Below are 15,257 nucleotides of genomic sequence, written 5' to 3'. Positions count from 1 at the left end.
AATAACAAAAGATTCATTATATAAACGCGGCAAATATCTCCATCAGTAGTTTTATTCTAATCAACTTTGAAGTACTGCAGAACACATTCTTCCAGAAAGTGTATTCTAAAGAGGCATGCTCATAGATGAGACTATTACTGAAGTACTTCATAAATATTGTAACAAATGATTACAGGATTTTAAAGTTTTGGAAAGCAAGACTTACAATATTTAAAACTAATTGAAAACTCACAGAAAATAATCCTCTCATGAAATTAAAACTAAAGTAAGTTCAAGTAGCAATACAGAAATTTGTGGGGTGGTTAGTGTTAGAAAGAGCATCTAGCTGTAAAAACCACGCTAAAACAAACAGTGAAACTTAGTGCAGTCTTCTATCTAGCCAGCTCCTGCCAAACCAACCATCCAACTCATGCCAGCATGGAAAACGGGTGTTAAATGATGAGGATGATGATTTTATCAGGTGACTAAGTTAACTTTTTGACACAACAGATTATAATAATTGGATGTTGTTGCATCAAACTCATAAATACATACACACATACATGTACGTGTGTGTGCCTAAAACAAGCTTCCACAGTTTCCAACTGCCAAATTCCATTCAAAAGGTATTGGTCTACTGGAGAGTATTGTAAAACACACTTGCCCAAGGTGCTACAATGGGATCAACCCCAGAACCATCTGGTTGCAAAGCAAACACTCATGCCTGAGCATTATGCAATAAAATGTTTTATTTATGCACCTGGCAATTGAATTGTCTTCATAGGTATAGAAATTCAAAATTAAATTACTTATTTCAGAAAGAACTATCACTGAATATATATACTCTTTTACTCTTTTATTTGTTTCAGTCATTTGACTGCAGCCATGCTGGAGCACTGCCTTTAGTCAAGCAAATTGACCCCAGGACTTATTCTTTGTAAGCCCAGTCCTTATTCTATCGGTCTCTTTTGCCAAACCGCTAAGTTACGGGGACGTAAACACACCAACATTGGTTGTCAAGCGATATTGGGGGGACAAACACAGACACACAAACTCACACACACACATATATATATATACATATACATATATACGATGGGCTTCTTTCAGTTTCCGTCTACCAAATTCACTCACAAGGCTTTGGCCGGCCCGAAGCTATAGTAGAAGTATATTGCCCAAAGCGCCACACAGTGGGACTGAACCCGGAATCATGTGGTTGGTAAGCAAGCTACTTATCACACAGCCACTCCTATATATAAGATAACAACTTCAGACAAATTAGTTTGTAATTCTGTAAAATTTCAGCTTTGGAACCAAGTAGAGCAACATAACTCAGCTTAATCAGTAATCTCTCTGAAGTTAATAGAATAAGTGATATATAACTAATTCATCAATAAAATTGATCAACTGATGAAAAATTGAATCGGTATATTACTTTCAGATTAAAAACAAAATAGAAGACATTCATGTTTTATGAGGATGTGAATGAATGCTTCTCTAATTGCATGAAAACATACCATAAAAACCCATGTAATTTGCGCATCTGTGTAATATATGCATGTGATTTTCAGGATAAAATTTGTTAAAAAAAACTTCTACTCAGGTAAAATTCCCACCTAAAAGTTTTTAGAATTGCTGATATAGCCAAGGGAAAAAGATTTTCAATTTAGCTGTATTTAGCATAATTTCACTTACTTATGATTAGATTTTATTAAATTTTCATTAAATAAAAATTTCTGTTTAACAGGAATCACATTGAAAGCTATTAAATTACAAAGTGTTTGTGTTTATAATAAACTTTATTTTACATTTCTTGCCTACAAGAGGTTATGTCTGAACTTTAGCATACTGCTGTATGTCTTCTCAAATCACAATCACAGGAAAAGTTGTTGATAAGAATTACCAACAAAACAAAGCTGATAAATACGCACAGGTGTTGCAAATTAAGTTTAATTACCAATAAACATCAACTTGGATGACACTTTACTCAACTGATGGAGGAAGGTGACTGATGAAATGGATTATGTAAACAGAATTCTTTTCCACCTATTCTTGTCAGAACCTTTGATATGGAGTATCAAAATTTTTAATCCTTTTCACACTTAGAAAATGTCAAGCAAACTTAAAAATTTGTTATTACTGTTATTGTCAGTATGGACAGAACTTATGAATCATTTACTGTGAAGGAGAAATTAAATATGTTAAATATGCATTTGAACATGACAATAGAGCCATGTTTGAAATTGGTGTAAACAGTACAACAAACTTAAAACTGTGCCTAGTAATAAACAGGTAAAAATAAAAACATACAATCAAGATTATCCATATTATTACATTTTTTTCAATCAGGAATATCCATATTATGTATGTCAATGGTGCTCCATTGCAATAGGTAGAAACTCCAAGCAATGTAAAATATGGCCCGGACTGTGTTTACTAGCAAGAATGTCAGATTTCAAAAAGTAGTTAACCATTTAATGGTTTTAGTAAATTTATAGAGAAAAAGTAAGCATTATACCATCCAACATAAATAAAGTCAACTTCATTATATTTAAGCCATTATTTTTTCTGTAAAACCTATTCTGACATTAAATGAGTCAAACTTCTGCAGGGTTATAGTAGATGGTTACACAGTACTATGCATTGGGATCAAACCTGGAACCATGTGTTTGTGAACCAAACATCTCAATTACACATCTATTCATTACAATTGTAAGTAAAAAGCTTTCAAAATCTATTCTGCTAAAGAATAATTGTGAACATTCTCCTTGTTGAAGAAAGCAACAATTTAAATCAAGAGCTCTCAACCACTTTTTATTTATAGACGTCTTTCATTACTACTTTATTCTGATGGACCCCCATAGCCATTCAATGTTTAAAACTAGTTTTGCAGAAACTTCTTTCAAAATTCCTATTTTGTTTTTCACATGTTAACTTGTGTAGACTGAACTACATAAAATGTTAGAGAAAGAAACCTAACTGTTTCTTGCAGTACATACCAATACATAAATCTAAAGCAAAAGTTTTTCAGGGGCCAAAAAATACTATTGTGGATCCCCAATTTACTATTTTGTGGACTGTCAAAAATCTTATATGGACCCTCAGGGGTCATATGGATCCCGGTTGAGAACCACTGATTTAAATGGACAAGGAAGTAGGTAGAACATACACTTCAGCAAGTAACTGAGCATTTTATTGGGTTTCCTGATGAGAAAATACTGATAGAAAATTATATTGCCCATAATTCTAGAAAAAAAAAATCATTTTCCAATGATTATATTTCTATAAAGCTAAAAAATGATTTCAATTTCAGTAAGCATCAAATCAGATTTCATAAGGTGAGTTTATTAAGAAGTACATTCAGATAGTTATTTTTATAGTCATTTTAGACAGAATGGCTAAGTCATAGTTTAACCTAGTGCAAAAGAAAAATGTAAAAGTAGAATGCTTTAGATATTCACTAGATATAAATCAACAGAATTAGCATCATAGCATCTAATTTCCCTATTATCATTATATTTCATGAATAAGAAAATCAAACTAGACAGAAAATGCTGAAGGAACTAATTAACAAACAAACCATGTGAGCAACAAAAATATTACTTCTTTTCACATGACATCTTCATTACGTTAGTATTATTCTTATTAACACTTAAAGAAATAGATAAACTCTTAGTAAAATTCAACTTTTTCAAAGTTAATTGTTTTTCTCCCAAAATAGAATGAGTTGAAAATCAGATAAGCTACAGCATTACCATACTTGCAAGATAGCTACAAAGAGGAATTTGTTTTCTTTTATTTAGTAAATTTATCACCTATATTGTTACCAATGTAATTATATAGCTGATAAATTAAATACTATTTTGATATGTGAATTTCACTTAATGAACATTATATTGAACATTATTAGATATGTTTCAGCAATAATTATCCAAAAAGAATTTGCAAGATTTCTATGGCTGTGTGGTAAGAAGTTATATATATATATATATATATATATATATATATATAGTGAGACAGTTGCAATAAAAGTATTTGGTCAAAATAAGCCATTGTACTTTGCCTTCGTCAACCTGGAGAAAGTTTTCGATAGGGTCCCCTGCTCACTTCTTTGGTGGTCTCTAAGGAAGCTAGGAGTAGAGGAATGGCTTGTTAGAGTGGTTCAAGCCATGTACAGCAATGCTGTCAGTAAGGTGAATTTAAAACTGGATGCTCATGGGAACTGCTATATGCTGATGATCTTGCTCTTATCGCAGAATCTGAAGCAGAATTGCAGAAGTTCCAGGTTTGGAAGCAAAACCTGGAATCAACAGGCCTTAAAGTCAACTTAGCTAAGACTAAAGTTGTTATTAGTGAGAAAGGAGATAAGACTCTCATTATGGCTGGCAAATGGCCCTGTTCAATATTCAGGAAAGGAGTGGGATGTAATTCCATTTGCTGCTCCAAGTGCAAACTGTGGATGCATAAGAGATGCAATGGAATCATGGGAAGGTTATCAGATATGGTCACTTTCATGTTGCAGATGTGCAGAAACAATAAGTACTAAGAGCACAATGGACTTAAACTCTCTCAAATGCCCAGGAGGTCTCTTGAGGTAGTAGATAGTTTCTGCTATTTAGGTAACCAAATTAGTAATGGTGGTGGATGCTCTGAAAGTATTGTTTCTAGAATAAGAATAGGGTGGAGGAAGTTCAGAGAACTACTACCTCTGTTGGCAGCAAAAGGACTCTCTCTCAGAGTGAAAGGTAGATTGTGTGATGCTTGTGTGAGAAAGGTTATGTTACATGGTAGTGAGACATGGGCTCTGATTGTGGAGAACATGTGTAGGCTGCAAAGGAATGAAGGTAGTATGCTCTGTTGGATTTGCAACATCAGTGTGCATGACCGACAAAGTTGCTGTCCAATTCACTGTATCGCTGCTTCCCACCCACAACACCCACACACTATTTTTCTACCCAGTTTCTTTGCTCAGATCCTTGTTACTTGTGAGTATATGCTAGCATTACACCATCTCTCTTCTGCTCTCTCTCTTTCACTTTTGCTGTTTCCTACTCTCTCTCCTTCTCTTGTTTTTCCTCTGACTAGGTAACCAAGTATCTCTCTCTCTCTCATTGAGTAACCATGTACCTCTTCTATAGCAAGGTACCTATTTCTGCTTCTCTGTCTCTTTGTCACACTATACTTTCATCATCTGACACAAGTTCCCTTCCTCAAATGTTCTGCCCCTCTCATAATTCCTTGTCTTGTGAGTTACTTGGTTACCCTGCCAGTGCTGGTGCCACATTAAAAGCATCCAGTCCACCCTGTAATGTGGTTAGCGTTTGGAAGAGCATCCAGCTGTAAAAATCATACTAAAACGAACCTCACCTGTGCTAGTTCCACATAAAAAACACCAAGTCCACTCTGCAGAGTGGTTGGTGTTAAGAAGGGCATCCAGCAGTAAAATCCCTGCCAAAACAGACACAGTAGCCTAGGGTAGGTTTTCTAACTAGCTGGCTCCTGTCAACCATCCTACCCATACATGCATGGAAGATGGAAGTTAAACAATGATGATGATGATGATGATGATGATATCATCATCATCATCATCGTTTAACGTCCATTTTCCATGCTGGTATGGGTTGGACGGTTTGACTGAGGACTAGCAAGCCAGTAGGCTGCATCGGGCTCCAGTCTAATCTGGCAAGGTTTCTACAGCTGGATGCCCTTCCTAACGCCAACCACTCCAAGAGTGTAGTGGGTGCTTTTTATGTGCCACCAGCCCAGGAGCCAGTCAGACAGCACTGGCATCGACCATGTTCAGATGGTGCCTTTTACATTTCACTGGCACAGGAGCCATTCGGGGGGCACTGGCATCGACCACGTTTGGATGGTGCTTTTTAAATGCCACCGGCACAGGGAGTCAGTCAAGCGGCACTGGCATCAACCCACACTTGAATGATGCTTATTACGTGCCACCAGTATGGGTGCCAGTCAGGCAGCACTGGCATCAGCCACAACTACGATCTCCATTTTGATTTTGATTTTGCTTTTACTCAGACTCAATAGGTCTTCTCTAGGGCAGCGTATCACCCGACGTTTCAAGGGTACTTTTAAATGGGCTGGTTATGCAACACTGGTATCGGCTATGGCTGTGATCTCACTTTACTTGCAGGGTCAGATGTGTGTTAAGAAGCTTGCTTCACAACCACATGGTTCTGGGATCAGTCCTACTGTGTAAGACCTTGGACAAGTGTCTTCTACTATAGCCTTGGGCCGACCAAAGCCTTGTGAGTGGATTTGGTAGATGGAAACTGAAAAAAGCCTGTTATACTGTAAAGTGGTTGCCAAAACTGACCTCGCCTGTACTTGTGCCATGTAAAAAGCACTACTCACCTTACCTGTGCTTGTGCCATGAAAAAAGCACTAAGTCCACTCTGCTGAGTGGTTGGTGTTAGGAAGGGCATCCAGCAGTAAAAATCCTGCCAAAATAGTCACAGAATTCTGGTGCAGGCTTTGGCCTGGCCAGCTCTTGTGAAACCGTCCTACCCATGCAAGCATGGAAGGTGAACATTAAATGATGATGATGATGATGATGAAGTTAGGCTTAAAAAGTAAGCCCTGGGGTCGAATTGTTTGACAAAAACACTTCAAGGCAGTGCTCCAGCATGGCTGCAGTCAAATGACTGAAACAAATAACAGAATAAAAGAATATATATCTAAGTGTGTGTGTCTTTGTGTCTGTGTTTGTCCCCCACTGCCACTTGACAGCTGGTGATGGTTTGTTCATGTCCCTTTAGCTTAACAGTTTGGCAAAGAAACTGAAAGAATAAGTACCAGGCTTAAAGGTACTGGGGTCAACTCCTTCAACTAAAAATTCTTCAAGGCGGTGCCCCAGCATGGCCTCAGTCTAATGATTGAGACAAGTAAAAGATAAAAGATAAATGTTTAAGAGACCCCCTTTGACATCAAAATCTGCTTCTGACTACCTCTATATCTTTGATACAAAAATACTTGATTTAAAGTGTTCTTGTTTGAATTAGACATTTCTATCACAATTTTATACAAGAACCTTTTGTTATATTCCAAATACCAGCTTAAAATGTCAATGAATTAAATCACTAAATCTCTTCAAATTATTCATTATTTAAAAAATTAAGTGAAATATAAGCAGTGTAAATTATAGAAACATGGTCTCAAAAGGATTCAAGAGCTTTTTTATAATGCATGCTTATCAATTGTGTGAAGTGTTAGTCTCCTGTTTCAAAAGCAAAGTTTATTGTTTGTTTTAGTCAACATAAATATCTCTCCCCACTTCACAATTAAACTGTTGCAACAGTGAAGAGAAACTAATCATGAAGTTCAAGCTTCCTTGTTAAACAACACACGGAAATCAACCATTACTACAGGTTCTGATGAGGGAGCCTCTAAGTGGTCACTCAACATGCTAGAAATAGTAATCAAATTTCTCTTCAATCATACCCACCCTCTTTCCTAAAGAGATGGTAATGTCATAGCTAGAATGTTTTACTATATAACAGTTATATAAATAATTATCCAGATGTTTCATGTATGTTGACTTCTGCAGAACTTTGCTACAGAATGTAAAAAAACCCCACAAAATGAGTCAGTGATCTCCAAAACTATTAAACAAAAATCATCATTATCATCATTTAACATCCGTTGTCCATGCTGGCATGGGTTGGATGGTTTGACCAGAGCTGGCAAGCTGGGGAGCTGCACCAGACTCCGGTCTGATTTGGCATGGTTTCTATGGCTGATATCCCTCTGAATGCCAACCTCTTTACAGAGTGTGCTGGGTGCTTTTACGTGGCACTGCACAGGTGTATTTACATGGTGCCACATGGGCACTTTTACATGGCACCACACAGGTGTTTTTATGTGGCACTGCATGGATGCTTTTACATAGCACTGCACAGGCACTTCTATGTGGTACTACACAGGTACTTTTACATGGCATCACATGGGTACTTTTACATGTCACTGAACAGGCACTTTTATGTGACACCATACAGGTGCTTCTAAGTGGCACTGCCACGAGTGCTTTACACTGCCAGAAGGATTAGTCTTAACACTTCTGCTGCGGAGTATGTTTTAAATTAAAATCTTGTGAAGAAAAAACATAAGTAAAGTAGCTGTTCAAAATTATCTGTTTAAGAACAAATTTCACATACTGTTTTAAGAAAACATATTTCAGTGACACCCAATAACCAAAACCAATGTCAGTATAAAAAAGAATATATTAAAGAAGTTTATTTTTTTAAACGTGAAAGTTGTTCACATATTTTAAAATGAGCTGTGCTTGTCAGCAGCTGATTGCATGGATATAGTTTCAAAACCAATAAATATCAAACTGACAAAAGGAAATACTTTTTCTTTAGAACGATTAACAAATGTTGCTTCTCCAAGGACAGTAATCAGCAACATATCGAACGTGATCTAAAAGTAGAGTAGTGGCAATGTGGAAACAGGGTTTCTGAATGAAGTGGTGCCGGCCATGAAGTGGAATGTCACCAGGGAGGACATCTGAAAATGGAACCTACAGCGGATTGAGTTCTTCATCCAGGAGAATGGGCTATGATGTCCTCCCCACGAGCCCATCCAATTTATTAACATGAAGCATAGCGAAACTCCCATGCATGCACCCTGTGTTCAAAGACAGAGACCTTTGAATACATCCTGATGCTGTGAGGCACTGAATGAGTTATGCTATCACTGGAGACACAATCAGGTACTCAAGCTCATTGATGAGGCAATCAGCAAAGAGAACAGTGACAGCAAAAATACCAGCACTACAGCCAGTAAGACAGCCTTTGTTAAGGAGGGACACTCGCTAAAGAAAAGAATCAAAACAGCTCTGGTGGTTTACTTTTCCCATCAGATTACTGGATGATGGAAAATAACTTGGAGAACTAGCTATAATTTTTAGCACATTTCACCCAGACCTTGCTGAGACTAGATATCATTTTGATTTCTGAGACAAGGCAGTTAATTCTGTTAGAATTAACTATATCCTGGGAAGAAAGGGTGGAGGAAGCAGAAAAGATGAAGAGAACTAAGCACCAGAAGTTGGTAGAAGACTTCCACAAGAATGGATAGAGAACAAGATGTTTACTAGTGGAGGTTGACAGTTAAGAATTCACAGGTTGTACTCTGAATAATGCATATGGAACCCTCAACATTACAGGAGTGAGTAGAAGAGCCATCAAGAACAACATAGAAGTTGTTGAGAAAGCATCTAGATGGCTCTGATTGAAGATAGATGGTCACTGAAGTGAGTAGAAAGCCATTTGGGCTCAAGCTTAGGTCACCTGGATGAGAGGGCATGTTTAAGATCTCAGACACTCAATGACTCCACAATACAACACTGACTTTGTGTCCAAGTATTACATCTGTAGATATATGTAGAACTAATACGATAGTCTTCAACTACACCTAATCACTGGAGTTCTTAAAAGAGAAAACAAGACTTTTGCTACACAAGAATTGGTTTGAGGTATGGAAGGCAAGCATTCAGGAAAATGTCTCTTTAAGAAAATGCAAAATAGTCTCATTGGATCTGTTTTAAATGGTTCTGTGTGAGAGAATACAAATTGAAAATGAGGATAACAAAATACAAAAGAGATTAATTAATTTCAACTTACTATTTTGACATGTTCTAAATAAATTTCTGTTTTTGCATCATTTTCTCTTTGCATTTTTTCTCTAGCTTTCTGCATTGCTTCAAATGTCTGCTGACACTTTTGATTGTCTATAAAAATCAAAATATAAAAAGAAATAGTAGAATACAAGCTGTTATATTAACAATAAAAGCTATTGCTGCACAAATATGAGAAAACTTGGATGCATTTATAAGATATTTTATTTAGAATTTAATTCACTTTATAATTTATATTTCTGGTTTATGAATATTCCATGACTATTGCTACTTTCAGCTTCCTTTCCAAACTGTTTCACAACAGTAACATTGTGTTTATTTTAGTCTTATTGAGGAACATGTTATGGCAGAATCATTAGAACATTGGACAAAATGTCTGGTAGAATTTCTTCTGGCTTCAAATTCCACCAAAGTCAACTCTGCTTTTTATCTTTCTAAAGTCATTATCATCATCATCATCATTTAATGCCCATGTTCCATGCTGGTACGGGTTGAATAGTATGACAGGATTCAATGTGTCCAAGGACTACAGTGTCTGTTTTGGTATGATTTCTATGACTGGATGCCCTTCCTAACACCAACCACTTTATAGCATGGAGTGGGGGCTTTTTTCATGTCACCTGCACTATTAAGGTTGCCATGCAGCTTACAGAACTACAAACCTTGGGGTGGAAGAAGTCAGGTTCATGCTAGGGGATGAGGAGATTGAACTGTGAGGTGGTGGGGGGAATGCAGCTTCTTGTAGAAGATCTGCATGGCTATTCAAATCTAATAGGGAAAGGGGAGAGAAAGAGAAAGGTCAATAAAATAAGGCACTAGTTGAGTATTGGGGTTGATACAATCAATTGTCCCCTCTCGTCCACCAAATTTCTGGTCATATGTCTCCATAAAAAATAATTTAATCTCATTAGCTAGCCATGGCCTAGATGGTGTTATTTAAAAGGATAAAAGATAAAGACCCCCTTCGGTCATGAATGACCATGGGATTGCACCTAGAAAGTTACTCTCTGAGGCACTAGTCTGGGCGAGGTTGTTTATGGAAGACCAGCAGTTACTCATGCATACAAGCCTCTCCCTCCACACCACCAATGTTATCCAAGGGAAAGGCAAAAGTCGATACAGCTTAGCACCAGTGATATCACAACTCATTTCTACAGCTAAGTGAACTGGAGCAATATGAAATAAAGTGTCTTGCTCAAGTACACAACACACAGCCCAGTCCAGGAATTGAACTCACTATTGAATGATTGTGAAGCCAATGTTTTAACCACTGCACCTCCATGGTGTTAGTTACAGACTGCTATAATAATACTTTGAGCTTTCCAGCAAGTACAGGAGGCAGCTCTTAATCTGACATCATCAGCAAAGGCATCTTTTAAGTATTTAATGATTTCTAAAGAGAGTGTACTCTTTGAAGAAAAGATGCTATCAGTACCAACCACCTTGTTGAGTTGAAGAGATTGGAAACATTTTCTACCTTGGCTTGTGTGTGCATGTGGTGATATGAAATAAGGGATATGTGCAATGAGAGTTTGGGAGGAATTTTGTTGAGTGGATGCTGTGTGGAGTTGGAAGCAAAGCAAGTAACAAATGTGAAATCTTTTTCAGTATCCTTTAATTCTCTAATATAGCTATAGTGTGAATAATAGAAAAGTAGCTGCAGCAACTACAGCAGAATTATATTTCTGCTCAACATATGAGCTTCCTAAAAAAAGCATTTGTTGCAAATTTCTCAGTGTTTTGAACCAAACCAAAATAAACTTATTCACTTTTTACTTGTACAGATAAAAGCTTCAAAATAAATGGTTGAAAGCTGTCATGGTTGGTTTGGTATGGTGGTTTATCATAGCAGATCTGTCTATGGGAGATAGATTCAATTCCTAAGATGATTCTATCCACTTTTTCCTGTTAAAAGGAGTATATTTACCCAATATCTTATGAGCTGTTTTTATTATATAGCTTCATTTACATTCAAGCCTCCTAAAAAAATAAAACTATTTTCAAATTTCTCAATGCTTTGAAGAAAACCAAAACGTATACATATTTTTAAATATTTGATCTTGTTAACAAAATATCACATCACATAAAAATAATATTTTGTGACTATTGTTATTTTTATCTATTTTATGAAACATAGACAGATGACAAAGTGGCATACACTTCATCTAACCATAACTTTCACATATAAGAAATAATGTCACATATAAGAAATAATGTCTGCTTCAGTAATCAAAGCAAAACTTTTGCTAACTATGTTTAACATAAAATTAATAAAATCATAGAGATTTTAAATACTGCTTAGTGCATGTTCTATAATACAGATTAATAAGTACAATAAAAATAGTGATAAATCCATAAATTATCACTAATCTGAGTGATAACATCTGAGCTCATTGTGGATATAAGTTTTAAAATATTGTTCATTGCACATTGTCCTGTTGGTAAGAAGAATTTAACTACCTTTAGATAATGTAAATGATCTTTTGGTTTCTAACATGCAATATATACACAACTGTTAATAAATAAATAATACATATATACACAAATGGTACAATGAAGTGACATATATAGCAGGTGTCATATAAACTCAAACACTTAAATTAACATACACAATAAAACCCCAATATATCAATATCCTTATCATTTCCTCATTTAATAACTCCCTCTACTTACTGCAGGAAGAGATAATGTGCTCTTACCAAACAACTGGCTATCTGGTATAGACTCATAATCATTATCTCTTATGATATTTTCCTGAATAGTTGTATAAGCAGCGTCATTAATGAATTATCATCCTCATTGTAATAATTTCACTATATTCATATCAAATGCTAGTAGTGGCGCCTCCGAAGGAAGAAGAAGCTGAGAAATCAATGCAATTTTTTTTCTTTTATGGCTCTGACCTTTTCAAACTGGATTAAGTGCATATATTATACATTTCTCGCCATTTTCCTTTCATTTAACCAAACTAGAACTTTTTAAATAGTGTCAATAAAAATCATCCAGTGATATGACAACAGAGATATTTTATAGTCAGAGAAGTGAATAAAGAGTTCTAACAGCAAAAGTTTTATAAGTTCATGCTTTCTTAAGAACATTCAATATTGGCATTAATTGTACTCTATGCAGTATTAAGAAATGAATTGTATTGCTACTACTAGTATGACATTTTATCTTGCCTTGCTCAAAAGAATATATATATGTATGTATATATATATATATATATATATATATATATATATATATATATATATTATATATAATTATAGAGTGGTAGGGAGAAGAGAGAGAAAAAGAGATTATATATATATATATATATATATATATATATATATATATTAGTTAATCCAAAAAAAAAATGAGGAAAAACACAAGAAAAAAGCAACAATGCAAGGACGTGGTACATACGTGGTATTAGCAGAAGCTCAGAGAAGGAAAGAAAAGTAGTTTTACATTTCAAGCAAAGCTCTTCATCAGAAACAGGAAATGGAGGAAAGGCCAAGAGAAAAGGAAGACACAGGAAAAAAATCGCCAACAATCCATACATTATTACTCCCATTGTCCTCTCCCCACAACTTCTCTACCACTTCAACACCCCTTTTCACTTGCCCTCCATCTCTGGCCTACCACCACACCTCTCTTTCTCAGGATTCCTTTCCACCATAATCTATTGCTCTTTTGTTGTTCCCTTTCCTTCACACCTTTTGTCCATACTCACCTTTATAAGGTAGGATAGGCTTAGACATCTCCCCCATCTAATTTCCACTGTATCTCACTTTTCTTCATCTCATGATGCTAATCCTTTCCTCTTCCCATTTCATGCATACTCCCTTTCACCCAATTAATGCTTACCATGCTACTCTGTAGCACTCTCCACTACCACCTCATTGCAATTATTGGGTTGGTGCATAATTATTGAGGCTTTTTTTCAACAAATTTTATTCAACAAAAACAATAACAATATTTAACAAAAACATCTTTAAATGACGGTCTGACCATCTGCCAAGTACATGGTTAGCAGTAATTGAGGTAGATGGTGAATATGGTCCGGAATAATCATTCAAAGATATTTTTGTTACATGTTGTTATTGTTTTTGTTGAATAAAATTTATTGAAAAAAAGCCGCAATAATTATGCACCAACCCAATATTACTCTATCCTTCTCATCTTACTTACCCTCCGCCATCTATAACCATCCTATACATTGTCTTCTATACTCCATCAGTTATATAACTAAGCCCTTACTCTTGCAAGTTACAGAGTGATCTTCACTAGTGCTGGTAAATAATGTACAACCATAGAAACTCTGTTCATCATTTTCTAATAGTCCTTGACATATGTATTCATCCTTGAAAGTAAGCATATTTTCCCTTCAACAGATTTCAGATCATCATAGTTTTTTGCCCCATGAGCATGAAGATGAAATTTTTCTGGATCTCTTGGATTAACTGTGGATACATAGCTAATTACATTGTGATTTCTTCTTATTGGCAACCACTTACTTTCTCTGTAACTAAAAACAATGAATAAGAATTTAACAGTGGTTTCATTATTCTTCAGCATGCTACATATCACTGAGTTCCCCATAGGGAAATAAGAAAAAGGGTAAAACATTGGGTCAAGATGTCAAGAAAATATGAGACGCGAGCAAGTGGGGCATTCCTTGGCTGAATTACAATGTCTCTATTTTCTGAAATGTCTCTATTTCATTGATAAACATAGTAGCAATTTTATTATCTATAGGTAAATTGTACTTCTCATTAGCTAGCCTACAAAATAGGCTAGCTAATGAGAATTCACAAGTCTTGATCCTGAACACAGTGGTATGGCAAGAACTATCAAACCTTCAGATGTGAGTCCTACAGCCTACTGTTAAGCTTATATAATGTGTGTATATACACAAAATATATAGGATTAGTGGAAACATCATGTTCAAGGTAAAAATTATTTTGTTTAATCTTAACATGAATCAAAGTTAATTGTGAAGAATTCTAATACCACTGTTATATCAATATATTCACGAAGAGAGGCAGACAACTAGAAACTAAAACAGAAAAAATCTAATGGACAGTGTGAAGTATTAAACAAGATTAGGAAAAGTTAAACAGCAAGAAATGAAGTTTCAGAAATTAGGAAAACAAATGCTTCAATTAATAAAGAATCATTCAATTAGATTACACTCAAATAATGACATGTTTGTTCTATAAACCCTATTTTCAATACAATTTCTTCATTTCTATTTCATTAAATTGTTTTTTTTATATATATCTTTTCCTACTTCTAGGGAAACAATACATAGTGCCTAAGATCAAAATAAAGTATTAATGGAGGCTGAAAATATTCTTGAAATGTTATATATTTAAGACATATTGTTAAAAGCATTAAAAACAACATCCAAAAAATAAAATAAATCTGAAGGAATTGAAAAGACAATTCTTTTTATTGAAAATATACAGAATAAACTATGAAAACGAAGCAAAATATTTTTAACAAAATATTCAAAAAATTATTTCTAATTAATTTTCCTAAAAGTTAGTTTAACATAATATGGGGAATTCTAAAATATTTAATTTAAACAAGTTGATTTTTATCATATTAAATGAGGCATATACATTTAATA

General features: G+C 35.1%; 1 protein-coding gene across 1 annotated transcript in view; it reads right to left on the bottom strand.

Moving 5' to 3' along the window:
* Positions 1–15,257, bottom strand: part of LOC106867874 (uncharacterized) — a 217,265-nt gene that overhangs the window by 177,452 nt on the left and 24,556 nt on the right. The window contains exon 3 of the mRNA XM_014912934.3: positions 9,624–9,730. Coding sequence (XP_014768420.1) covers positions 9,624–9,730 — 107 coding nt within the window. The remainder of the gene's footprint in view (positions 1–9,623; positions 9,731–15,257) is intronic.

The sequence above is a fragment of the Octopus bimaculoides genome, chromosome 5 (genome assembly GCF_046866305.1).
Source record: "Octopus bimaculoides isolate indiv1 chromosome 5, ASM4686630v1, whole genome shotgun sequence".
Classification (NCBI taxonomy): domain Eukaryota; kingdom Metazoa; phylum Mollusca; class Cephalopoda; order Octopoda; family Octopodidae; genus Octopus; species Octopus bimaculoides.
The sequence above is the reverse complement of the archived record's forward strand: the minus strand, read 5'-3'. Positions and strand labels throughout refer to the sequence as shown.